Source organism: Physeter macrocephalus, chromosome 11 (genome assembly GCF_002837175.3).
Source record: "Physeter macrocephalus isolate SW-GA chromosome 11, ASM283717v5, whole genome shotgun sequence".
In the NCBI taxonomy this organism is placed as follows: Eukaryota; Metazoa; Chordata; class Mammalia; order Artiodactyla; family Physeteridae; genus Physeter; species Physeter macrocephalus.
Window position 1 is genome coordinate 39,130,871 of NC_041224.1, and position 27,490 is coordinate 39,158,360.

General features: G+C 46.4%; 1 protein-coding gene across 2 annotated transcripts in view; it reads left to right on the forward strand.

Moving 5' to 3' along the window:
- Positions 1-17,252: 17,252 nt before the first annotated feature.
- The window catches only part of ARNT2 (aryl hydrocarbon receptor nuclear translocator 2), a 195,438-nt gene continuing 185,200 nt past the window's right edge, over positions 17,253-27,490 (forward strand). For both annotated transcript variants that reach the window (XM_024129735.3, XM_055087888.1), the window contains exon 1: positions 17,253-17,297. In XM_024129735.3, coding sequence (XP_023985503.2) covers positions 17,267-17,297 — 31 coding nt within the window. In that variant the 5' untranslated portion in view covers positions 17,253-17,266. The remainder of the gene's footprint in view (positions 17,298-27,490) is intronic.

Sequence of the window (27,490 nt, forward strand, 5' to 3'; positions counted from 1 at the left end):
CTCCCACCAGGTTTCTGCCCACTTTCTGCCTCTTGGGTCGGAGAGTTCTTGAAATCTGCATGACCACGTGCTTTCATTGTAAAACTTCTCACAATAGCATTATAGCTCCAGTGGGGGATGCTATTGAAAGCAGAAGAGCATCTACATTTAGCACAGAAGGTCAGAAGGAAGCCTCTAAGTAGGAAAATATGTGTGCTTAAACTTTTGACTGATTTAAATATGAAGAGAAATTTAAGCACTCTTTTGGTGTCAACAATTCCAACCTCATAAATTAAGAACAACTACAGTAAATGCATCTGACAGCACTTAAGCTATCCTTTTTGTTTTTTTTGGTCTAATTATAAAGCGTGGGGCTGAAATCATTTGCTTTGATTTACCCAATTTTCTATTATCAAGTGCTACATCTATGCTTGATGTGATTATGTTAATGTGCTAATTAAGTTCAATGTCCTTTGTTGTACATTCTGCTTTCAGCAAAACAAGAGAGTAGTTCTCGAAGTATGTTTTCTTTGACTGTGTTCTGGGATAAATAGGGCAAATACCTTGCGAGGGCAGGAAATGTTATCTTTGGGGCTGAGCTGGCTTTGATACACTTTAATTTGAATAATTGAACATATTTATGAGGTACAAGAAGCAAATAAAAAGAGCATTCAAGCTGTGTGTTGTGCCTTTGCCTTCACCATTCGAGCTGCAGTAAACAGTGAGCATGCAGCTCTGTGGGTCATAATGTTTTTGGGGGGAACACTATGGGGACACAAGCCGAGAATATTCTGCTTATGTTTCCCCCAAAGCCATCTTTTCCTTGAATTTATATCTTGTTGTATTTTTTTCTTGACTCAGTTTACACAGACATTTTCGTTATCTTGCACGTTAATATTGCTTCGGATTTTCATTTCGAAATTCGAGAAAAAGACCTGAGGCCCAGGGCTTGTCTGAGATCATGAATATTTCTTGAAAGAGACTGAAAGAATCCATTGTTTTAATTTGCAAATGGTCCCATGAGTAGAAAGAACTCAGGAATGCCAGTTCCCTCCTCCCAAGATTATCTTGATGGGCTTGAAGGTATCTGGTTACCCTGCACTGCCTCGAGACAGAGCCAAATATCTGTGTGAGTGCTCTGTATTAGGTGACTCGTAGGGCAAAGGAAGTTGACACCATAATATCGAAAACTGAGCTGTGAACGGTGGGGTGCAGACTGGCTAAGAGCTGGGATGTGCAGTCAGACCCGAGTGAAGATCTTGGCTCTGTCTTTTACTTGCTTGGTGAGTTATTTAATCACCCTCAGCCTCTGTTTCCTCTTCTGAACAATGGGAAGAGTACTGTATTTCATAGACACCATCAATTGTAAAATACGTTATTGATTGATGTACCATAACAAAAAACACACATGCACAAGAAACAATGACAGTTAAACTGACATGATACTTTCTTAGCATTTAAATTTTTATTTCATGTTATTGAGAGATCTTTTAGATTTATTTAGACAGAGACTTTTTAGAAAATCATATATCACTCTTAGGCATATATTATTTAATCTTCTCCTAAAAGTTGGTCACAATCGGTGTCCTTCTTCTCAATCACTTTCACCTCAGAGGTGTCAGTGTCCAGGTTTTTCTTTACAGTATAATCATGTGGGCCATCAGCAGTGTGGAATTTGGAGCACTTCCTACAAGAATGTCCTACTGTTGTCTTCAGGACATTCTGCAAGTCTTGACGCTGTACTTTCTTGTTCTTACCAGAAAGCATCAACAAAAGGCTTTTAGTCCAAGTTGTGTCTAGATAGAGAAAAATGATTGTGTCAATGTGACACGGACTGTGAAACACCACTGACTGTAAGATAAGTCTCGATTTCAGAAACGTGCATCCTAAAATCCATGAGATACTGTAGCAGCACTTTCCTCCCAGGGTTGCTGTGAGGAAAATTCAAATAGAACCCTGAAATAGTGCCTGGCACTTATTAAGCATTTAGTAAATAGTAGCTATTAGTAATGTTACTATAATACTTTGTGATGGCTCTGTATATGTAAATTATCAAATAATTTGATTAAGTTAATAAATTATACCCAGGCTATAGTTATACAGTTATTTTAGGAATGTGTGTATGTTTGGTCTCAAATAAATGAAAAATTGAGACCAAAGTTTATACTAAATTATGTAGATAACTTAGGTGTACTAGCTCCCAACTTGGAATAAAGATTCAGCTGGTTATGTTACTCATGGTTAATTAAGATCACCCCACCAGCAATGAATTCGTTATACAACTTCATTATGACACAGTCATTGTTGCAGCCAGTTCAGCCATGGGCTCAGATATATGATCCATGGACAAAGACTTTTATGTTTTTAAAATGTCGATGGAAACATTTCACCACCACACACCTATTAAAATGGTGAAAACCCAAAGCACTGACAACAGCAAATGCTGGCGAGGATGTGGAGCAACAGGAACTCTCAGTTGCTGGTGGGAATGCAACATGGTACAGCCACCCTGGAAGACAGTTTGGCAGTTTCTTACTAATTTAAACATACTTTTACCGTTTCTCACCATATGACCCAACAGTCACACCCCTTGGTAGTTACCCAAGGGAACTGAAAATTATGTTCACACAAAAGCCTGTGCAGGGATATTTATAGTAGTTTTATTCATATATGCCAAAACTTGGAAGCAACCAAGGTGTCCTTTAGTAGACGAACCGATAAACTGTGGTACATCAGATGATGGAATATTATTCTGTGCTAAAAAAAAAGAAAAAAAAAAAAAGAGCTATCAAGTCATGAAAAGACTGGAGGAAACCTATTACTAAGTGAATGAAGCCAATCTGAAAAGGCTACATACAGTGTCCCCCAGTATCTGTGGAAATAGGTTCCATGACCGCCCTTGGATACCAAAATCCACAGACGCTCAAGTCCCTTATATAAAATCAAGCAGTATTTGCATATAACCTACACACATCCTCCCATATACTTTAAATCATCTCTAGATTACTTGTAATACCTAATACAATATAAATGCTATGTAAATAGTTGTCAATACAATGTAAACGCTATGTAAATAGTTGCCAGGCAAGCAGTAAAGTCAAATTTTGATTGTTGGAACTTTCTGGAATGTCTTTTTCCTAATATTTTCCATCAGAGATTGGGAGAATCTGTGGATTTGGAACCACAGATGCAGAGGGCTGACTGTACTGTATGGTTCCAACTATGTGACATTCTGCAAAAGGTAAAACTTTGGAGAGAGTAAAATAATCAGTGATTGCCAGAGTTCTGGGCAGGGGGCGAGGGGGAGGGAGGGATGAACAGGTGGCGCACAGAGGATTTTTAGGGCAGTGAAACAACCTGTATGATACTATAATAGTAAGATCAATGTTGTCATAAATTTGTTAGAAACCCATAGACTGTACACCACCAAGTGTGAATCGTTCTGACCGTAATTCAAAAAGATACATGCACCCTAATGCTCATTGCAGCACTATTTACTATAACCAGGACATGGAAGCAACCTAAATGTCCATCAACAGAGGAATGGATAAAGAAGCTGTGGTACCTATATACAATGGAATATGACTCAGCCATAAAAAGGAACAAACTTGGGTCATTTGTAAAGATGTGGATGGATCTAGAGACTGTCATGCAGACTGAAGTAAGTCAGAAAGAGGAAAACAAACATGATATGTGAGCACATATATGTGGAATCTAGAAAAATGGTACAGATGAACCTATTTGCAAAGCAGAAATAGAGACACAGATGTAGAGAATGAACGAACGTATGGACATCAAGGGGGAAAAGGGTGGGTGGGTGGGAGGAACTGGGAGATTGGGATTGACATATATACACTGTTGATACTATGTATCAAATAGATAACTAATGAGAACCTACTCTATAGCACAGGGAACTCGGTGCTCTGTGGTGACCTAAATGGGAAGGAAATCCAAAGAAGAGGGGATATACGTATACGTAGAGCTGATTCACTTTGCTGTACAGTAGAAACAGCATTGTAAAGCAACTATACTCCAATTAAAAAAAAAAAAAAAAAGAGTGAACCATGATGTAAACTGTGGACTTTGGGTGACTATGCTGTGTCAATATAGGTTCATCAGTTGTAACAAAGGTACCGCTTTGGTGCATGATGTTGACAGCAGGGAGGTTGTGCTTGCGTGGGCAGGGGGTATATGGGAACTCTGTACTTTCTGCTCAATTGTGCTGTGTCTCTTAAAACTGCTCCCCAAAAAAAGTCTACTAAAGAAAAAAGTGGAAACATTTCTAGATTACAGGAGACTACAGAGACATAGCAACATGTGACCCTGGATTGGGCTCTAAGTCAGAATTCTTTTTTTCTATAAGGAATATTTGTTTTGGTGATTGGGGGAAAAAATGAGTAGATAATTATTTCATCAGTGATAACTTCTTGATTTTAATAATTATAATGTGTTTATGTGAGAGAGAGTCCTTATTCTTGGGAAATACACACTGAAGTAGTTCGCAGAAAGGGCGGCAATGTCTCCAGTTATTCGCAAATGGTTCAGAAAAGTAATGTGAAGATGTATGTATAGAGAGGAAGCGAGAGCACGAGTGCCGTGACATGTTAACAATGGAGGTGAAAGGTAGGATAGCTCTTTCTACTATTTTAAAGCTCTACTATGAGCCTGAAATTATTTCAAAATAAGAGAATAGAAAATTGGGGAAATAAACCACTTCAAAGGAAGTAAAAAGGATGCAAAGAGTGTTAAACTCATTTTGGATCAATTCTAAATGCCCCCCCTCTCTGACTTTTCATTATTGATACGCACATTCATAAAACTGGAATCACAGTGTTTGTTTCCTTCTTCCTGACTTTTTGTTTTTGTAACCCAACATTACTTCACATAAGCAATGCCTTGCGTTGGCAGAGTGTAACGACCGGCCACACTCTAGGGGCAGTTTGGGACCCACTGTGTGCCTGTGCCTTGGTGGCTTAGCTGCCTTACTGTTGTTAGGAATTGCAGTTATTTCTCAGCCATTTATTGATTCCTTAGTGCTTTTATTTTATTGACTCTATATATCTATCATTTATGTATCCATTATCTATCTATCTAGCTATTATCTACCTATCTATCATCTACATCTATTATCCATCCATCATCTATATCTATTATCTATCATCTATCTGTCTATCTACCTATCTATCTAGCTATCTAGCCAGCTATTATCTATCTATCTATCCTCTATATCTATTATCCATCCATCATCTATCATCTATATATCTATTATCTATCATCTATCTATCTACCTGTCTATCTATCCGTCTATCTAGCTATTATCTATCTATCTATCCTCTATATCTATTATCCATCCATCATCTATCATCTATGTATCTATTATCGATCTATCATCTATCTATCTATCTATCCATCTACCTGGCTATTATCTATTTATCTATCTATCATCTATGTATCTATTATCTATCTATCTATCTCAATACTAATACCATCATCAGTAACTGTGAAAAACCAACTACCTGTACACTTCTTGCCCTTGCACCTGCTCTCACTTTCTCACTGAATCTGTGAGTTCTGGCCCCTGGGCATCTCACAAAGCACCACTTATAGGTCATCAGGTATCCTTGAGAAACACAAAACCGGATAGCTGACTAGAATTGCTTCTGTCCACACAAAATCCCTTCGTATTTTTTGGAGACAAGGCAAGGGGATAAGTCCAGTTGTCTGTGTGCAGCAACAGGAATGAATGAAAGACCTGGGTGAGCATGTTCATGTCGAGGAGCAGACTGTACACCTATGGCTGCAGAGGAGCAAATATGTTCATTATGTGTTTTCCTTTGCAAGGGGCACATGACATATTATAATTACCATACATGAGCAAGGTGTCAGGAGCAGCCGTAAAATGGGTTCTCACCTGTGTAACCTGCGTGTCCACCCCCGAGCTCAAGGAATAGCACATGACAGATGTCTAAGCCCCATGTGCCCCTGTCCGGATCTCCTTCCTCTCCCTCCCTCCCTACTTTTCTGAGTTGTGTGCTTATTATTCCTCTGCTAGCTTTTAAATTTTACCACATGTGTATGTGCCCCTTAAACATGCATGTTTTAACTTTATGTAACCAAAATCATGCTTACGTATTCTTCTGAAACTTATTTTTTCTTATTCAAAGTTGTTTTTAAGATTCAACCGTCTTGATGTTAGTAGCAATTGTTCATTCGTTTTCACTGCTGTGTATTACTCCACTCTGGAGCACACACCACACTGTGTTTGTTCATTCTCTTATCCATGGCTATTTGGGCTGTTTCCAGTTTGGAGCTATTAAATAAAATGCTGCCATCAGCATCTTTTTGCAAATTGGCTCTGTCCCTCTGCATCCCTGTGCAATTTGGGAGCTCATCTTGCTACTGTGACCCAAAGAGCTTCTTTGCCCAGTTGTTGAGGGTATAAAACACAAAGTCCAATCATAAACCTAAGGAAACCCAACTTTGTACTTTAGAGAAGTTGTTTAGAGAAGTTATTTCAGTTCACTTCTGATCTCACCAGAAGGTTCAACAATCTGGGGTCGAATCTGTGTGCTGACATTGTCAACAGGATAAGGGACAAGGCACTCATCACAGTGTGTGTTCAGCTAGTGACCAGCGAAACCACAACAACCAGGTCTCAGAGTGGGCAGCTTGCAGGCTCCTGCCATCTGCATGACCAGAGCTTATCTGGGGCATTGAGGGCTTACCAGGGAAGTTATAGTTCTAGTTTGTATGTTATAATATCTATCAGTAGTGAGGGGCTCTTTTTTGCATACATTAACACTTGGAGATTGAGTGAGCAAGAACTTCTGAGTCTGATCGACCTGGGTTCAAAGATTTAGCTATGTGATCTTGGGACAGTCACTTAACCTCTATGAATGTCAGTCACCAGATCTGTAAAATGATAATAAGCAAAGATTTACATAAAGGGTTAAATGAAATATATACAGAAATAATTTTTCTCTCTTTAGGCACTCTTTATATAGGTATATGTGTAGATAAAGGCCTGGATAGTCACATGAATAGAAATGTCATATAGTTGTCCTGTAGATTGTGTTGATTTAAATTAGACATTGGTGAGACCAGGATCTTCTCCAGGGAGGTCACGGGATGCTCAGCCATCACTTCAGGGCATGAACACTGCCCAGGGTCTGGAACACTGTTTTTTTTTTTTTTTTTTAATTTAAGCAGAGCTCGTCAGGTGTTGAGGGACAGACTGAACTGACCAAATGCCAATCAGTTTTTAATAGGGAACATAAATACCACGGTGCTCCCAAGGGCCGGACAGTTCGTTACTTCCTTAGGTAGCCAGATCATAGGTTGAAGGCTGCGAGGGCAGGGTGGTGTGTGTTTTGGGGCGGGGGAGGGCGAGGGGGGGGTACAGGCCAGATGCTGAGTGATAGGAGATTAGAAAGATGGCCTTGAGGCCAGTATCACTGAGTCATGACAGCCTGATACATCCAAGGGGAGGAACCAGCCGCATGAACAGGTCCCAAGATCCCACTGGAGTCTTGGACACACTTTGCTTTTTGCATGTTGCTTGATAAGGCTCCTCGTAGACCATTCCTTTTTGTTGCCAAAGGAGTTCTTGAGTATGTTTGTTTGTTGGTTGGTTGTTTTTTTGTTTTTTGTGGTTTTTTTGGCGGTACGCGGGCCTCTCACTGTCGTGGCCTCTCCCGTTGCGGAGCACAGGCTCCGGACGCGCAGGCTCAGCGGCCATGGCTCACGAGCCCAGCCGCTCCGCGGCATGTGGGATCCTCCCGGACCGGGGCACGAACCCGTGTCCCCTGCATCGGCAGGCGGACTCTCAACCACTGCGCCACCAGGGAAGCCCTGTTGGTTGGTTTTTTAATTGTTAGTTGTAACTAGTCTATTCTTTGTTTATTTGAATATGTATTTATCTTCGGCAGGGCTTGCTTAGATTTTTTAGTCCTTTTCTTTCTGCTTTAGAACAAATAAAGATCTTCTTTTAAGTCAATGTCTGCTTTAAACAATTTTATCCATTTTTTGGTGACTTCCCACCCCCTGAGCTCTGGGCTGGGGGTGGAGGTCGGGGTCCCATTCTCAGCACAGGATCCCGTTGCTCTGATCAGAACTTCAGAAATGGCCATGGCAACTCGGCAAACAGCTCCTCTCTTTGGGCCCCGTGAGAGGGTGACTGGGGAAGTACCCAATTAGGAATGCACCTGAAAAAGAGAAAAAAGTGAGGGTTTCAAAGATACCTTGTATTAACAATGCCTGGGACCTGTCACAGCGAGGATGCTACTGTCCTGTGGGTTGGCTCTCCCTCTGACCGAATTCTCCTGAGTTATGTCAACAAAGTGCCAGAGGACTATCCAGGGGCCAAAGCTGGACGGTTCTCACAATGAATATAGGGATAGTCAGTATTACTTTTCCATTCAAGGATCAAGTAAGACAAATGTAATTTGATGGACAAATATTCTGTTTAAATTAAAATTTTAGAAACTCACGTGATGAAATGGAGACCACATGAGGATCTGTGCTTTCTCCTAAGCATTTCCTTGCTCATTTTCCCTCAATCCTGCAGGATGCTATGCTTAAACAGTGACATGCGGATGAGGAGACCCAGCCCCACCCTTGCTATCATCCCACAGTCTGTGTAACAGGGAATCTGACTTACAAGATTGAGAAACTCATGCTTAGGGAAGGGTACCATTATCAGTCTCATCCTTGTCTTATCCAGTCCCCAGGATCAGCAGGGAGGAACCCACATCTTGGTAGGTCAGGAAGGGAATGCGTGTTCCCACTTTCAGTTCTCTAGGGAAGCTGGAAATCTCAAACCAGGAATTGAGGTGGGCTCTGAACTGTCTAAGGGAGGGATGTTCCCAAGTTTCTGGAAGCTGAAAGACATTGGGACTCTGGACTTTAAGGGGCAGAGAAGGCTAGAACACTGGGTGGTGAGAGGTGTGCACGTGGAGGCAAGGCCAGATACGTGGTACCAACATGCCCCTGGTTTGTGCTTCATTTGGTTTGGCTTGGTTTTCAGTTGATGGCGAGTTGGTGTTCAGTGCAAGTGGCAGGTGACTTAGCGGCAGAGAGAAGGGCCAGTTTCTGGAGCAGTAGGCACATGGGCCTGTAGCTAGAGAAACTCTGAGGTCTGGTCCCATTCACGGGTGAGAAGAAGGTACAGAGTTGCCCTTTGTAAACAAGGAGAGCAGAGCCTGCCCTAGAGCCAAGCCGGGACGGCAGCCAGGGTGTTGGCAGCAGTGCCCAGTAGAGCAGAAATCTAGCAAGGTTCCTAGAAGAGACAGGTGCTGACCAGGAGAGAAGTCTGGACTAAGATGTTGCAGGGAGGTGGCCACCTGGGGTGGCCAGAGGCAACCAAGACAGATTCGTGGGAAATTCAAATTCCTCGAGGACCCCCAGAGATGCCTGGGCATGGGAAACCTGGTGAAAGACTAGACTTCTTGCTAAGAAGGTGGGTATTTATGTCGTACTCTGAGGCACCATAATGGAGGACTAGGGATTTCTTCTAGCCATAAGGCACCCACCTTGCCCAAGATGCTAACATGGTACACGTCTCTTGCCGTTTCTAACCTTTAATTGTCTAATAGATACAATAAGCAGAAAGAACTGGAAAGTTTCAAAGGTTTACCTCTAAATTACACACGAGATGGGTTTTCAAGTTTACCTCTACAAGTCTGTGACTGTGTTTAAAACAGGTAGATATTCAGAAGATCAAAACCTAACCCCTCAATGAGTGAGACTGAACGTTTGCCAAATAAATGTTCTTAAACAGAAACAGATTTCCCTCTAACAGTGTGACCTACGGGAAGGGAAGTCATTGTCACCTGTCTTTTATTTGTAGTAATTTGCATGCTAATGATTGAACAGTCGCAGACCAGTTGGTTGGATAATGAATTTGGTCTAGACGTGTTGTATCAGAGTAACCAGTGTGGATGCCAACAGGATGTCGAGTATCACTTGGAAAGGGAGATTAACCATTAACCTCATTAATTCACTTGGTATTTTTAAGCAAAAATTACCTCTGTAAATGTATAACATGGGAAAAGACCCAATGCATAATAGTTAGTATTACCTACTAAAACACCCAGAGAATCTTGTTACACTGAAAAAGAAAATTGTGGTCCTTTGTGAGGTGGTTTCCAAAATGGATGAATACAAACAGGAAAGTGGTTATCTAACAAAATATGAATAATTTCACATAGGTTGTATTTCTTCACTAATAAAGCCAAATCAAAAATGCCTGAGCCTATGGAATAGTAGTGTCAGAGTGACGTGAAAGTCAGAGAGTGGGGCACATAGGAGAGGAGTTGTTCTAATTCCTACTGGAAATGGAGCTGCTGAAATTGTTCTCATGCACCTGGAGAAAAGGAAGGCTTACGCTGCATACGGCGCTGAGCACTGGGTAGAGCATCTTTTTTCATACTCATTTCCCTCTTGGTCTCCAAGGGTAACTGATGTAGCTTTTAATATGGATCAGAGCTATGGTTACCAAGGGGGGAAAGGGGGGTGGGGTGAATTGGGAGATTGGGACTGACATACATACACTACTATGTATAAAATAGATAACTAATGAGAACCTGCTGTGTAGCACAGGGAACTCTACTCAGTGCTCTGTGGTGACCTAAATGGGAAGGAAATCCAAAAAAGAGGGGAAATATGTATACGTGTAGCTGAGCCACTTTGCTGTACAGCAGAAAAGCGCAACATTGTAAAGCAACTATACTTCAATAAAAATTAATTTAAAAAAAGAAAGAAAAAGAACTATAGCAGGAAATTAAAGATAAAAACCCAGCCAAGAGGAGTTAAAAGATGGAACTGCTGGGGTTCCCTATCACTGGAAACGTGTAAGATGTTGCAGAGAGAAGCAACATTTCGTTCTGTGTATCCTATCAAGGCAGTCACAGTGGGGAGGCATGGTGGGTCATATGATCACTCACGTCTGATAAGATACTCAACCACTCACTCCATAAATATTACAGTACTTCTTATGGGTCAGGATATGAGCTAGGTACCAAAGGAGAAAAAAAAAAATGAAGGCAGTAGCTCACAGCTTAATGAAGCAAAAAACAGATAAAAAAATCAATCCCAGTACAGTGAGATATACACTAAAGTAAAGGAAAAGGAGGGATATGGAGCCCCTCCATGAAAGAAGTCATGGAGTCACTGCTTGGAAGGGAGAAGCCAATCAACAAATGGTGACCGATGAGTGAGAAGGTCATGGGGGAGGGGCAAAGAAAACATTATGGTGTGTGTAGGAAATGACAAGTACTGGACTTTACTGGAGCACAGTTGTTGGTGGGGGGTGGAGAGTGAGTGTCAGAGGTCAAATGGATAGGGAGGTGGAGCGGATACAGGAAGGTCCTTTCCAAAGGCTCAGCCCTTGGAATAACTGATAAGTGCCTCCTTGGGGGCTTGCTAAATCACTTTCTGCATTCCTCTTTGTTAATTTTTTCTCTTTCTTTAATTTTTTCCCACTTTGCAGTGGCCGTCCGTGGAAACGTCCTCCTAGCTTTTCCATCCTTCTCTCGGAACAGCATCCCCGTGTTTTTGAGCGCTGCTTCTTTGTGGCTCCAGCCACAAGGTTTCATCAGGAGCTGCGTTCTTCTCACATGATCAGGTCTCCTATCCCAAGATGGGACAGTCAAGGTCACCTGCCTCCTGGGCATGGCTGGGCTAGAGGTAGGCACCCAAGCCAGGGCCAGCCTCAGCCCCTCTCTGTTCTGGGAGCCAGAGAGTTTCATCTCTACATGTCAGGAGCTATGTGCTGCACCATGTGGAGGAAGGTGGTGTGTAGTGAGAAAGAATGACCCACAAAGAAGAGGAGAAGAGAAAAATGTGCACAGTGAGTCCTGGCAATGTTCAGATGCTTGTTTCCAGTTTTCCTGAGGTCTAACTGTATCCCTGCCTTCTGTGTTTTGTTCACTCTATGGATTATCTGGGCGTATTTAGCATCTCACGAAAGGTCACTCCTTTGAGCTAATATGAGTTGGGGAGTTGCTGTGGTTTTGAATTCCTTTTTTTTCTTTTCCAATTTGCCCCATCTTACCCTAGGCTATTGAACCTTGCCTCTCTGATAACAGCAAAAATATCAACAAATACATTATACCAACCACATGCCAGATAATGTCCTAAGCTTTCTATAAATATTAACTCATTTAATTCCCACAAAATTCCTCTCAGGTGAATGCACTCACTGTCCCTGTTTCATGGATGACGAAACTGAGGCACAGAGCATTTGTAACTCACACAGCAGGTGAGCAGAGCTGCTGAGATTTGAACATGGACTGTCTGGCTTTGGAGGCCAGAGCAGCTTAGAGTCTACACTGCTAGGCTGTCTTTGCTTTTCATGATAGACGAGGCCAATCCAGATGCCACCAGCAACTGAGAAAGTCAGTAAAAGGGCAAGGGCAAGCACATGCTGCCCCAGTAAAACTGTGGAACTCAGATTGGGACTCGAACCCGGCCACAACTCAGACTGGGACTTGAATCCATGGTCTTTTTTTTTTTTTTTTTTTTGGAATTTTAAAATTTTATTTTATTTATTTTTTTATACAGCAGGTTCTTATTAGTTATCCATTTTATACCTATTAGTGTATATATGTCAATCCCAATTCATCACAGCGCCACCACCTGCCTCCGCCACTTTCCCCCCTTGGTGTCCATACATTTGTTCTCTACATCTGTGTCTCTGTTTCTGCCCTGCAAACCAGTTCCTCTGTACCATTTTTCTAGGTTCCACATATCTGCGTTAATATACGATATTTGTTTTTATCTTTCTTACTTCACTCTGTATAACAGTCTCTAGATCCATCCATGTCTCTACAAGTGACCCAATTTCGTTCTTTTTTATGGCTGAGTAATATTCCATTGTATACATGTACCACATCTTCTTTATCCATTCGTCTGTCATGGGCATTTAGGTTGCTTCCATGACCTGGCTATTGTAAATAGTGCTGCAATGAACATTGGGGTGCATGTGTCTTTTTGAATTACGGTTTTCTCTGGGTATATGCCCAGTAGTGGGATTGCTGGGTCATATGGTAGTTCTATTTTTAGTTTTTTAAGGAACCTCCATACTGTTCTCCATAGTGTCCATATCAATTTACATTCCCACCAACAGTGCTAGAGGAACCCATGGCCTTTTAACTGAGATGACACACCTCGTCTCAGGACTTAATGAAGCTCAGGTTCTTGATGTCTCATTGCAGAAAGAATTGAGTGAGAAACAAAGTGGTAGGTAAGAAGTGGATTTATTCAGAGAGAAACACACTTCACAGACAGTGTGTGGGCCACCTCAGAAGGCGAGAGGCCCCAAAATATGGCGTGGTTAGTTTTTATGGGCTGGGTAATTTCGTAGGCTAATGAGGGGGAAGATTATTCCAACTATTTGGGGGAAGGGGCAGAGATTTCCAGGAATTGGGCCACTGCCCATTTTTTGGTCTTTGATGGTCAGCCTTGGAACTATCATGGCGCTGGTTGGTGTGTCACTTAGCTTATGCTAATGCATTACAATGAATGTATAATGAGGCTCAAGGTCCACTGGAAGTCAAATCTTCTGCCACCTTGGACCTAGTTGGCTCTAACCAGTTTTTGTCACGTTCTATGGCTATGTCGTTCTTTTTATGGTTGCCCCCTTCCCTCCTGTTTCACCAGTACCTAAAGAAGTTCAGGCCTTAGGATGAGAACATGAGACCAACTCCCAAGAAACAGACATCTCCAGGGAGGAAGACTATGCCTGTCCCATTATGGTCTAGTCATTGTCTCCAAACCCACTCAATCATAGCCACATGCTTTCCCCTTGGGGCCGGGTTACTCTGGCCCATGCTAAGAGGAAGAGCTGTGCTCAGGCTAGTGGAGCAGAGTCTTATGGTCCCACACTATGGCCAAGAGTAAACAACAAACCTCACATCAACATATCTTACATTTAGCATTTGTTGTTGTTTTATCAACAACCAGAAAAAGCTTAGCCTGCACTGCCAGTGTGATTTTTGTCAGTTCCTTCTTGAATTTCTAGTAGCATTTGCTGTATACATTTTCATGTCATGCTTCCTGGTCTCTTGCTATCTTAAAGTTAAAAGAAGATAACAATTCTTGGGATCATTATACATTATACAGTGGAAGTCCTGTCTCTCATATCAAAGGGATACGAAGCAGAGGCAAGGTGATTTCTCTCCCCTACCTAGTGTTATCAGCACTGTGGCCTACAACCCGAGTTACTTCTGGGAATACTGTACCCAGAATTGTGTGCTACGGGCCCAGCGGGTCTGCGTTAATTTTTTTTAAAAAAATGCAAATCTCAGCTTCAAAAGCAATAGCCTCCTTTGGAATTTAAAAGAGTTCTAGGTTGTTTAAACGTTGAGTGGAATTCCTGAGCCTGTTAACCGGTCACAGTTTACTAGCTCTCATAATTAGCACAAGACCACTGTACTGTGCAAACGCCACTCAGTATTCAACAATGACTAACTGCTCCATTTCAGACTGTTTACTTAAGAGTGGGGGGGTTTGCATCCACAATCGATGTTTCTGGGTAGTTACCTATTTAACACCGAGAGACAAGAGAGATGGTGAGGGCCCAAATCACCCAATCCTCTATCCCTTCACAGTACCCTGCCCATTCCACCTCTCCACCCACCCCACCCCCCCAAATCCCAGCACTGTGGGTGACTCAATTCCAAGTCTTGTTTGGCTACTGAGCTGTGTGACCTTGGGAAAGTCACTTCCCTACTCTGAGCTTCAGTTTCCTTATCTGCAAACTCTGGGGGCTGAAATGGGTGATGCCAAAGGTCCTTTCCACCTCTAAGATGTAGTGACTGGGGGAGAGGATGAAATGCCTCCTTCTCTGTTCAGACGCAGACATATTTATTACTTACTGAAAACCACAGCACAGCAGACTCCAAGCAGACCACGGTAAGTGTCCCAGCCTCTTCTAGCTGTCCATAATCTACCTTTTATTGCCATGGACAAATGCAAGAAGAAGGATTAAAGATATCTGCAGAGCAACGTTTTAGAAAAATGGGCAGAGGGCAACAACACAGTTAAATATATGTGTGCATGCAGCTATAATGGTCATGTTCACTACACTTTTATTTTTTAGGGAGACTATTAAAAATGTATTTGCTTGGAGATAATACCAAAATGAGCCACATGTTGTGGATGATACGTGAACACCAAGGAGAGGGACTTGCTTACCTGTGAGGGGTGTGGAAAGTTGGAGAATGCAAAGAGCTTGGTGGGAGCAGGGGTACAGTGATGCTGGGGGCTATGTAAAGATGCGCCACCAGAGACAGAACTGCCAGTGGGGAGCAGGTCCTAAAAGGGGATCGTTCTGGGTAGCAGAAACATTGAAGGTGGATTTTTACCTTGCTTGAGGAGTGAGTGAAATAAGCCTCCTCTTCGACTTACCCTAACAAATCTTAAGTCAAGTATACTGTGTATTTATTAAGTGCACATGGGTATTTGAGGGTGTTGCTGGTTGGGAGTATGTGGAAGGGAGCCTGAGCTTTTTTTTTTTTTTTTTTTTTTTTTTGCGGTACGCGGGTCTCTCACTGTTGTGGCCTCTCCCGTTGCGGAGCACAGGCTCCGCAGGCTCAGTGGCCATGGCTCACAGGCCCAGCCGCTCCGCGGCATGTGGGATCTTCCCGGACCGGGGCACGAACTCATGTCCCCTGCATCGGCAGGCCATTTGACTGATGTTGGGGAAATCAGGGGTAGCTACTTGATACAAGGATGGGGTGGTCCCAGCTGGTACCCGAGTTGCTCTCTCTCTCCCTCTCATTATCTGTCTGGAGCTGGCCCATCGTGACACATGCCTTAGTCTTCACCTGAAGTGTCTTTCTTTTCCACCTCTCCACATTCTGCTCATTTCTGCACAGCCTAGTTTGTGCTTTCTTGATCACTCCACCCTCTCTCTGGCCTCATTCATTCACCAGTGACCACGAGGTGCCCCAGGCAGCTGTGTGCTTCTTGAGTGCAAATACCTTAGAAGTCTAGGGAGGGCAGAGCCCCTGTGGCTCTCTTTCCATGGTCTGGCCAATACCTAGCTTTGTGCCAGGCACACAGCAGACATTCAATTTCGTGGAATCGATAAACAAATGAATATTAAGCACGTATTAGTCAAATCAGTAGTGTTAAATACACTCCGGAAGACAATGCTTATGTGAAAATATATCCCAAGCATTTTTTCTCTACCCACCCCTCCAAATGCTTCTTCGTAAGGATTTAAGACAGTCCGATGTTTTTGCAAACATGTCTACATTTAGGGGCCATCTTGCCCTTTGTGGCTCTCACTGGGATGTGTTCACTCTTCCATAGAACCTTCACAGGGCACCCACTAGGGTGCCAGTCTTCTTCCTAAGAGCCAGGCTACCGTCTGGCAGAGAAACAATCCCTCCAAGCCCCCTACAGCCTAACTTTACCAGGACATGCCGACAAAAGCATTTAGAGACTCTTTTAGACGCTCAGGTGGTCGTATAAGGCTCCTGCAAGAACTTCAGGTGTTAACCAGTGACAGTCACCGTGCAAGAAGGAAAGCAGAGCTGAGAGCCTTTCTCAAAGCCAAATCATTCACAAATTCCGGCTGCCTCTGCCTGGGTGTTTGCTGAGTGCGCTCGTCAGCTGTCCGTGGCCGTGGCCTTGGAGGTGCCCGTGGCCTTGGGCGTCTCTGGCCCCCGGAGCCGAGCGGCGCGGCCCTGGCATGCTAAGTGGGCAGCACTGGGGCGCCTTTGTTTCTCTCCGTCTCCGAGACCCGCGTCCCTCTGAATTTTAAGAGGCTGCCCCCCCACCCTCTCCGCCCCGGCCCTCTGGCCTGGGGACAGCGCCGCTCCGTGATGCGTCCCGGACACCCGGGGGTGGGGGAGACCCGGACCCAGCGAGAAGGGAGGGGGCGCGCCTCCGGCCCGAGCCTGGGCACCTGCGCGGGCCCAAGGGGGGCGGCCCCAGGCTCGGGGGTTCCCCCCCCGCCTGCGGCCCCAAGTCTCGCGGTGCTGCGGCCTGGCCGGGGGAGCCGCGGCCCGACGCCCCCCGACGCGTGACAAAGGCTGAAGCCGGAGGAGGAGGCCGAGGAGGGGGCGGAGGCGATAAAGGCGGGGGCGGCGGGCGGCCGCGGCGGCGGGAGAACGCAGAGGCAGCGCCCGCCCGCGCCGTCCTTTGTGTGGCAGTGGTGGCGGTGGCGGCGGCGGCGGCGCCTGGGCCTGCGCCGGCCTCGCCTGCCCCGGGTGGGGCGCCCGGCTCCGCGCCGCCCCTCCTCGTCCCCGCCCGGCGCGCGCCGAGCCTTCCGAGCAAGATGGCAACCCCGGCGGCGGTCAACCCTCCGGGTGAGTAGTGGCCGCGGGCCCCATCGCAGCCCGCAGGCCCTGCCCGGGGCCGGAGTGGGCCGGAGGGACTGGGCGCGCCGAGCGCCCCTGGGAGCGCGGAACCGGGCGCTCGACACCCCCTGGGGCAGGGTGGGGGGAGCGGCTGTCATTCTGCGCGGCAGCCTCAGCATCAGCACCAGCAGCGGCATCTTCATCCCAATCTCTGCCCCATCCCGGTTTCCGGGACGCGCCAGCTCCCACCCGCGGGCGGCGGACGCTGGCCTCGCATCCCTGGGAACCAGAAGGGCCAGTCCAGGATCCCCTTAAGTTCCGAAAATACCCAGCTTTGCCTTCCCCCTCCAACGCCTTTTTCTCTTCCTGTTCCGGCCCCTGTGGCATCAGGCGTCAGCCGTTCGGGGCGGGTGGGAGGGTACCGCGCTGACCGAGGGAAAAGTTTGGAGCTAGGATTCAACAGGGTGGAACTCCCCGGATGCTCCCCTGCCAGCCCCGCTCCCCAAGCGCTGGTCCTTTGATCCCTTTGCGACTAGCTACTATGTATCCTGATCTTTAATGGACACACACACACACACACACACACACACAGTCTGTAGAAACGCAGCGTGGAGAAGCCCAGGCCGGTTCAACATCCTCTGCTTTCTAAGGCTGACCTGTTCTCAGGGTGCCGTCTATGACAACTGTGCTCATTGGGCAGATTTCAAAAAATGGGAAAAGTTCATGATCAGGTGGGGAATATTGACCTGCTTTGGAATTGTAGCAGGGAAATTTTATTTTAGTTGGGAAAATGCCCTACCTTGTGAATAGGACAGCCTGAAGGGTGTCCGAGAATGGAAAGGGGGACTCCTAGACAGACTGCTACAAAGTTTTGGGCGCTGTGCAGTGATTGCTATGGCCATGGCATGGTGCTAGATCCCTGTGGAGGATGCAGGGAGAGTAAGAGAGAGGCCAGCCGTCAGGGAATTCCCCACAGAGGGAGGTCGTGGAGTGGGTGGGAGGGTGAACACCCACAATGCCTAGCAAAGAAAAAAAATGTGTCAGCCGAGTTAGAAGTGAAGGATTCCTTCCATCTCAAGTGGTCAGGGAAAGGCTTTTGGAGGTTGGACATTTTAAAACTGGAGTTTGAAGAACGGGAAGGTTTGAATACACAGAGCCGGGTGCTGAAGCTACTTGCAGGTACAAGGGATGGTGTGAGCTATGGTGGGCTTACTCTGAGCATGTGTAGATGCCAGTGGGTGGTTGGAGCATTAGGGGTATAAGAGGGAGCAGCGGAATATCACACAGACTGGTTTGGCGGTGGCCAGGCTTTAGAGGGCTTTGAAGGACAGGCTAAGGAGTATGGACTCTCGCCCTACACATTATGAGAGAGTTCTCTATGGTATTGAATAGGGTAGCCACATGGTCACAGTACTTGTGGAAGATTAATTTGTCAGCTAAGTTGAGGTACCATGGAAAGGAGGGAGCAAGCAAGACTGGAGGCAGGGAGGCGGGGTCAAAATGAGGCAGGTGCTGGGGAGGTGAGACTTGGCGGCACTGGCTTGGAACAGAAAGAGGAAGGACAGCACCACTGGGCAGGTGGAGGAGCTGATTTGCACTGCGTAGATTGGCGGTAAGGGTAAAGGGGGTGTCCATGGAGACACCGAGGTGAAGACCCTCAGTCGTTCCAAGGACGGAGGTTGCATTAGCAAAGTAGGGAGTCTTGGAAGAACAGATGAGTTCCCTGTCCAGAACGCTGAGTTTGAAAACAGCTGTGCCAGTTTACTTGCGACCGAAGCCTGCCATTTCAAACTGTTCAGCTGCTTAAAAATCAATAGCAACTTGATCGATTTAAACGTTACGATATTAGAAAAAGCAACGGAAGTTAAATGAGGATATTTTGATCCAATATAGGTTTATATTGGAAATAGGAATAAAATCAGAGGCAATGTACATTTTATATATATATATATATATATATATATGTTTACACATATACACATATATGTACATACATTGTTCCGTGAGTTTAATGGAATAAATACGGGGCAGCTGCTGGGCCTGGCGGTGCTGAGCACACAAATGCCTGTGCCTTGGACTGTGGGACACTGGAATCAAGCAAGTGCAGGGCATTGTTTTTATTATTTGAAAAATAATAAAATAATTTGGCTTGCTTGATGGACAGTGATGTCTGTGTCTTTTCTCTGTTCGCAGAAATACCAGAGGTCTTGTTGAGCATGGTGAGACCTTCTCGAGGGAAAACTCCTTGAGGGGGTCGCCTTTTCTCTTACCCACCTGTGTTTTCTTTGAGTGGTCCTCCGCGGTAACCCTCAGATCTGCGGGGCAGGTTGTTCTCTCACCGTGTGAATCTTGAACTTCTTTGGGGAAAGGGTGTAGTTTCAAGGGATACAGCTAAAGGTTAGAGCCCAGAGAGAGGTTTCAGATTTTTCTGGCAGTTTACGACCAAGAGAGGCAAGGTGCCCGAGCTGGACACCCAGAGTCCACCTCTCAGGGGCATGAGTCATGTGATGCTTCACTGAATGCCTCCTCCTCCTTCTCCCACCTCCCCCCTCTCCCCAGATGTTGTTGCTTTGCAAAGAATAAGAGCTCAGTGAACACGGGCAAACGGACTGGGAGGCACCGAGGTTTATTTCTGCTGCTAATCTGTGTCCAGGGTACAAAGGTGACAGGCCATCACTTCCCCACCCCTACCCACTTGTTCCTTTTTCTGCAGCTGACCACTGCACACCAGCAGACCCATTTGCAATGATGCTTGTCTGTGATGTACGGCAGGGGCACTCTGGGGTCTAGGTAATGACAGAAGAAGTTGGAATCTTCCTGCTCTTATGTGTTCAGGTGATCTGAGCCAGGTTCAAACCTCTAACCTGCCCCTTCTAGGTCCCCTGTTTGGGTTTTCAGATTCTACCAGTTACTCTGGGGGAGGAGTGGTCTTTGGAGAAAGAAGGGTTTGGCTTCCAGACGTTCTTCTCATGGCATCTGCCACAGTACTCCTGGTCTGGTTCCCACCTCCTGGGGCCTCTGACCCCTCCCTATTTCTAGGTCATTGCAGTCCCTACCTTGGTTGCTGATATTATGGTAGTGGCTGATTTTCTCTATTCTTTCTAGATAGGAAGAATTTATGTCCTTTAGACTAGGGAATGGAACTCTGGAATCTTCTGTTCCATATATATGTATTATTTGTTTCACTTCTTTTGGGTGATATTTAAGCATTTCTGATTTGTATGCAATAATGAAGGTTTGAATTAGTTTCATGCATGAAAGGGTATGTGCAGCTGAAATGGCACAGTTCGGGAGGGGACTGTTTTTCCAACTCCATTGTTTCCACCTTAATCTTTTGTAACTTAAGAATTTGGGAATCGGGTTCAAATTCAGACCAGTGATCATTAGGAATCATGCATTATCGGAGCACACTCAGAAATGAGTATTTGCAGAGTGTTAATAAAGCTTGCACATTTTTAAACTTCAGAGGTATGTTTTAAGAGATTTAGAATTTCTACTTTTTTCTGAAATCAACTATTAGATTTTTTTTTCCCTCCAGGTTTCTGGTCTCTGGCATTTTAGTTTGGAATTGATTGTATAGGGCAGAAGATTCTTGGTGCAGATTGCCTTAGATGGAGGGATATTTGGGTGGGTTCAACAAACATTGAACACCTTTGACCGACCAAACACTGCAGGGCGGAGGGCAATGTGAACATCCATTCCTCAACCTCTGGGAGTTCTGAGTCTAACAGGGGAGAGGTCAAGACCAGGTTTAATAACAAAAGGTGGAATGAAATGAACTTGACTAGGTGTGTATGTATCATAAGAGGAAGCTTTGTAGGGAGGTAGCTTCTGAAACTGGGCCTCTCAAAAAGAGAGAGTTTGGCCTATAGAGAATTTAGGAAGGGTCACAGAGAGCCGGGGGTGGGTGTGTGGGTGGGTGGATTTGTGAAAGTCTGGGGAACCGTCAAGTGGTTGTCTTCTCAGTGCTGTCAGGGACCCAGATGGACCCCCAGGAATGATGGGGTAGAGTTAGAGCTTTGGAGAGATGCTTGCTGTGATTGCAAGCTGCCCAGCAGCACTGCCTCAGCTAGAGGTGCAACGCCCAAACTAGCTGAACATACATGTCCAATGTCTTTACACACTGCATTGCGTGCTTTCTAGAAGTCTCTTGATTGCAAGATACATCATTATTTTATGTGCTTCCAAGAAAAAGCTGCTGCCAATTCAATGAGGACGTACTATCAATCGTAAAATGCTCCTCCATTTCAGTGATGTTTCAGAAGATTGCATTTAGAACCAGTAAAATACCGTGCGTTAAGAAAAAGTCAATTTTGCTGCCTCACCACCTGTACGTAAAACATATGGTCTCTTTTTCCAGTAAAAAACGATAACAGAGTTTGCCCTTTAGGCAAGTGCCAGGGAGCCCAGTGATGAACCAACAGCCTTTTAGCACTTGTCAAAAGATAGGAGTGATATCTAAAAAAGAGATTTATTTATTCCTCAGTCAGTATTTATTAAGCAACTAGTATGTGTCAGTTATGGGGAGCTGCGCTAGCTTGAGGTTGGGAAGAGCTGGGCTGGTTCGAGGAGCCAGAACAGGCCAGGGTGGCCGGAGGACGGTGGGTGAGCAGGGGCGACGGGGGTGTGGGAGGCCACTCACGGAGAGGCACGGATTGGGGTAGGGGGTTGAGATTCGATTCTAAGAGCAACAGAGAGCTAGAGGCGTCTTGAGCAGTGGAGGCACGTGATACCACCCGCAGTGGCTGCTGTCTGGAGAGCAGACTGGAAGGAGGCCAGCGGAGAAGCAAGAGTCCCGTTCGATCTTGCTGACGTGGACGGGGGGTAGCAGTGGGCGTGGAGAGAAGGAGATGGAGTTGAGATGTATTGGGGGGCCAGGACGCCATGCCGAGCAGCTCCCGGGGCACCGGTTATATCCTCGGCCATCCTTGCAGTTGGGCAGGGCGCCTGCAGCACCTCTTTTTTGCGCGTAGCACCATAACTGTAGGTACAGGGTTGGGAGAAGGTGCTGAGGGGGAGGGAAGAGTCAAGGATGAGTCCGAGCTTTCTGTCCTGACAGCCGGGTGGTGGGAGTTGATGGGAAGATAGTGAGGCACACGTGGCCGTGGGGTGGTGTGCTCGAGGCTCCTGCTTTAGACGGTTGGGTGCGGGTGCCCCGGAGACACAGAGGTGGAGCCGCTGGGGAGACCGAGGGCCGTGTGGGCCCGAGGGATCTGGGCTGGAGAAATAAGTAAAGAGCAGCTTTTCTACATGCTTTCCTTGGGGAAAGTGAGATCAAGGAGAGTGGAACACTTGGACCGAATCCCCTCGGTTCCCCAGCAGTGCCTCCATTACTGCTTCGTCGTCGGCCTGTGCTGAGATTCACCAAGATGCACGGCGAAGTCATTTCTGGATCTTTTCCAGATCCATTACTCCACTCACAGTGTCAGCTTTGTGCTAGGCCGCCCTCAGGAAAGGAACGTGCAGCAGAGTTGCCCAGGAGTGGGATATGCTGTGTGAGGAGCTGAGGGCGCTTCCACACAGAAGCGGGTAGGGGCCGTGCGGGTCAGGCTGGCGGCTAGTCTAACACGCAGAGCTTCTTGTTCAGTGAATAAAAATGGACTCCGACTTCTAGTCAAGCCCTTTCCCACTTGAGGGCTTTGCTTGTGCTGTGTTCCTCTTCTTGGGATGAGAAACTGCTCACCTGTCCCTTCCCCCTCTCTCCCACCCCCTCCCCACACCGAACCGTTTCCCCATCCGACTCCTTTTGTTTCCTTATGGCCTCAGCTTGAATTCTTGCTCCGTTGGAGAAAGCTCTCCTGACCCCTTTATCCAGATAAAGTGTGCCTGTAATGCATTCCGCCAGGGCCCTGCAGAGTGGACTTGGGTTGGAGCTCTTTCTTTCATGCGGAATGAAACAGTAAATCACCTAGATGTTTGATCCATGCCTGTGTCTCCTGCAGGTCTGGGAGCCCCCTGAGGGCAGGGAAGGCATCTGTCCCTGATGCGGCCCCAGCATCCACCATATTGCCTCCTGTACAGCAGGCATGCAGGAAGGTTTGCTGATGAGTGAATGTCTGGACGCCAGACAGTTGCATTACAGTTTTGTATGTGGCTGCGTCGAAATGCCCACCTTGAAGAAAAGAAAGCATGTGCACTGTATCTGTGGGCCTCTGAAACCAAATACACCAGTGCTGTCTAATCTAGATTCTGATTTTTATTGGTGGGGACTGATTTTGATCTGAAAATCCTACCAGAATAATCTGTCCCCACACCAGTGCCTCTAGACTTTATAATAAGGCCTTGGAAACACAAATATCATCCTTCTCCCCAGAAGGAGGGCAGGGCAGACTGGTAATAGCCTGGAGGCCAGCTGGTAGTGGTAGAAGACTCGTACCCCCACCAGACTCCCTGTGAAAGGCCCTCCCCTTTTGGGCCTTGTGTTCTGTGTGTGAAACTGTTGCTGTGGCTTGTGTAGTCACCAGCAGTTACAGGCAAGGTCCCCCGGGCTGGCTCTCCATCCAACTGTCCCCCCGGAGGGGCTGACACGGGTCCCAGGAAGGCAGCATTGAGGGGCCACAGGCCCTGGAGTTGGAAGCGAGACCCTTTGCAGATAAGCAGAGCCTGCGTGGCTTTCAAGACTGACTGTAACAATTGGAACATTTTTCAGGGAAGTCCACAAAAAAGCAGAAATGTTCACAAGTAGGTAATTCCTGCTCTTGTACATTGTACAGTAACATGGGGCATCTCTTACTGCTCCAGTTGTGTCGTGAGAGCAGCTAAGCAGAGCCTCGAAGGGGTCTTCTCCTAGCCCCCGCTGAGGAGTTGGCTTCTTTCTTCCCCATAATCACTTTTCTTCCTGAACACAACAAGAAAGACACGTGTGGATTATGAAAAATTTGGAAACTATACATAAGTGCCAAGATAGTTCTACTACTCACTATTAAGAGTTTTGCATATGTTGTTACAGACTTTTTAAAAAATGTCATAAATCAACACAAAATAGAATTGTTCAGAACATATCATTTTTTTCCACCTTCATTAATAGGAACAGTGTATCTTACCAGAGATACTGAAGTGTTCTGATTTATGGCCTGGTCATAATTTTTTGACTTAGTCTCATATTGAGGCATGTAATATTTGGTGTGCTTTTCCATTTGTCAAAATTATACACAACATTGTAGTGTGCACCCCTGTATGTAAATATATAATTACATGACTTTTTTCCTTAGGGTAACTGCTAGAAGTGGAATTAAATAGCCAAGTGGGTTAATATGTTTTTATTTTATATTGCTTTCCACAGAGGTTAAACCAGAGGCTCAAAGGGGTTCAGAGACTCACCTGGAGTCCCTAGGGCACACATGGACATGAGCTCAGATGCTCTGCTTCCTGCTCTGGGCAGGGCCCTGCAGCCCCCGCCAGGCTCCCCTCTGTCCCCCGGGTTCTGTCTGCACCCCAGCCCTGCCCTTACCCGTTCCCTTCTTTCACGTGGCCTTCCCAAACACACGTGCTATAACTGTCCTGGAAACCTTTGATCCCTGTGTGTCGTCCGCACATCCTCCTTGGTTTGAACTATCCATCCCCCACCAGACCACCTGGCTGACCAGCCCCCAGACTCAGAGAGCACAGGGCGTGGGAAGGTGTTGTCCTTCTTGCCTGCCTTCTGTGGCATTAGACAAGTTGTGGTAGTTACTGCCGCTTCAGATGCAGATTCAGGAGGTTTTAATATCGGAGGGTAAATGTGTTTGCTTTTGGTTTTGATGATCCCTGCTTTTCTTCCACAACTCTAAAAAAATAGAGACCAGCTGCAGGTGGCACTGGGCACCTCTGCACCCAGGCTCAGGTAGCAAAAGGAAAGGCTTGGATGTTGGCAGCCTGGGACGATTCTGGGGTGCTGTGTCCAGGGTGAAAAGCACCCCGGGGGGTTGGCCCAAGACAAAACCGAGCTCAGTGGGTGGATTCAGAGCTTTCCAGGAGCCAGGTTAGTGGAGTACCTTGCTGGTAGCCGAGTGAGGGGCCAGAGGAGAGCAGGGTCGTCTTCCGTACACGGGGCACTCCTGGGGGCCCTACAGTGACCTACTCGTGGCCATCAGAGGCTCTCTGCCTGTTGAGAAATGCAACTTCCCGCCTGTTTCTGTCTGGCCTGCCAAGCTGCCCTAACAGCAGTTAAGGAAAATCCACTGGACTCGATAAATGATTGATTATTTATCAGGAGAGCCACATGGTTGCTCCTTACAGGCTTCAATAGATGAGCTGGGTTCCAGACTTTGAGGCAACAGCAAGTAGCAAAGTCCATTTTGCCCCCATCTGTTTCATTCATAGCTGTCATCACATGCTATTCTCTTTCTTCTCTTGGAGACTCTGACTGAGCCAAGTGGCAGAGCATCTAAGAACCCTGGCACAGGGGGGCCAGAGATGTGTCCACACAGTGCTTATCGACTGGGAGACATTCCTGGTTGTTACAACATCAGGGGTGGGTGGGGAGGTAGGGTGGGAGGTGGCATCTTGCGGGTGGAGGCCAGGGATGCAGCTAAACATCCTGCAGTGCACAGGGCAGCTCCCACAACAAAGAATGACCCAGCCCCAAATGTCACCAGTGCCGGGTTGAGAAACCCCGGTCTGTGCGGACAGGACTTCTCGTAAGCCTCTGGGCAGTGGCAACTGGGAAAGGAACCCAGGAGTTCCGTGGGGTACACAGCTGGCAGAAACGAAAGGGCTGGCCCCCGAGACCACCACTTCAGAGTACGAAAACATGGTGGCTTTAGAAACAAGATGGTACTTCTCAGAAAATTATGATATCCATAATGGAAGTTAATTTAAATGTGAAATAACAGAACTGCCCGAATTTTTTATTATTATTTTTGGAACAGCATTGATGTTTCTATCACATCAGCAAGTTTAAAACGAGGCATAGTCTGGACCCATTTGCCATAATTTGATACGCTTGATGGATTCCAAGTCCCAGAAAGAATGAAATGAATGAATGTGATCAAGGATCACAGCTGTGTTCTCTCTCTTTGAAAGCATTTCACACCAGAAAACTTCTCATTTGTTTCAGCCAGCCTTCCCCGGGCACCCCCTGCCGCCCCTGCACAAAGGGTGAGGTGCCCAGTGCTGGGGGTGGCGTGTAGAGAGATGCTGAGTGAAGTAGGTTGGCCGGGCGTGTGTTCAGCCAGTGTCCACAGCAGGCAGGGGCAGGACAGTTTTATGCAAATGTCTGGCGGCCTGTTAGAGGGCAGGAGCGAATGTGACCCTCCCCCAGCTCCTCCTGAAGGGCAGAGAGAGCGTGTGTCACAGGAATGGCTCAGGGGCACACAGCTCGATTTAGCACCAGGGTTCGTACCTTTTCCTGAAGTCAGCCTCACAAACCACAGGTCTCTGTTTCCCGCTGCCTGCCCGGCGTCTTGTCCACGTCTCCCTCACGTTTTGCAAAGCCAGCACCTCCTCCACGCCCCCCTCCCCTAGGTCCCCTGTAGCAGTGAATGGCACCACACTCCATTCACTGGTCCAAGCCCGACATTAAGTATTTTAATTGCTTATCCACCTAATTAAACAAATATTAATTGAATGCCAACTCTGTGCTCACAGTGGGGTGCAAAGCCAGGCGTGGTCCCCGCCCCCGTGGAGCTCACTGTGGGGAGAGTTGGCCGTTTATTAAACAGTCACATGCACGAGGGTATTATTTAAGTAAGTATCAGGAAAAAGAAAGGTGTCTTTGTGTCCACAGGCAACAGGAAGCCATTGAAGTGTTGTGAGCAGGGCTGTGATGTACTGGGAGGTGGATTTTGAAAAGATCTCTCTGGCTGTTGAATCAGGCCAGCCTGGTGAGGGCATCCACCCTCCCCGTCCAGGGAGGGGACCGCCGGGGCCTGCTCCACGAGGCAGTGGACGTGGAAAGAAGCAGGTGGATCCCTGAGATATTTAGGAGATAAAGCCAACAGAACCAGATGATGGATCAGATTGAGCTGATAGAGGCGGCAGTGGCTAGGTTCCCGATTCAGTCACGGGAAGGGTAGGGTGCCATTTCCCAAGACGGCGAACGTTGATGAGGTCCTGGGGTATTTTGGTGGAGGTGGCAGGGAGATGACAGACTTGGTCTTGGACATGTTGAGTTGAAGACATCATGAGTTCAAGGCATCCAAGGGGGGATTTGCCAGAAACCTCAAGTTGCTTCATTTCCCTTTTAGAGTTGGGATTTTCTTTTTTCACTACGGTATCCCCAG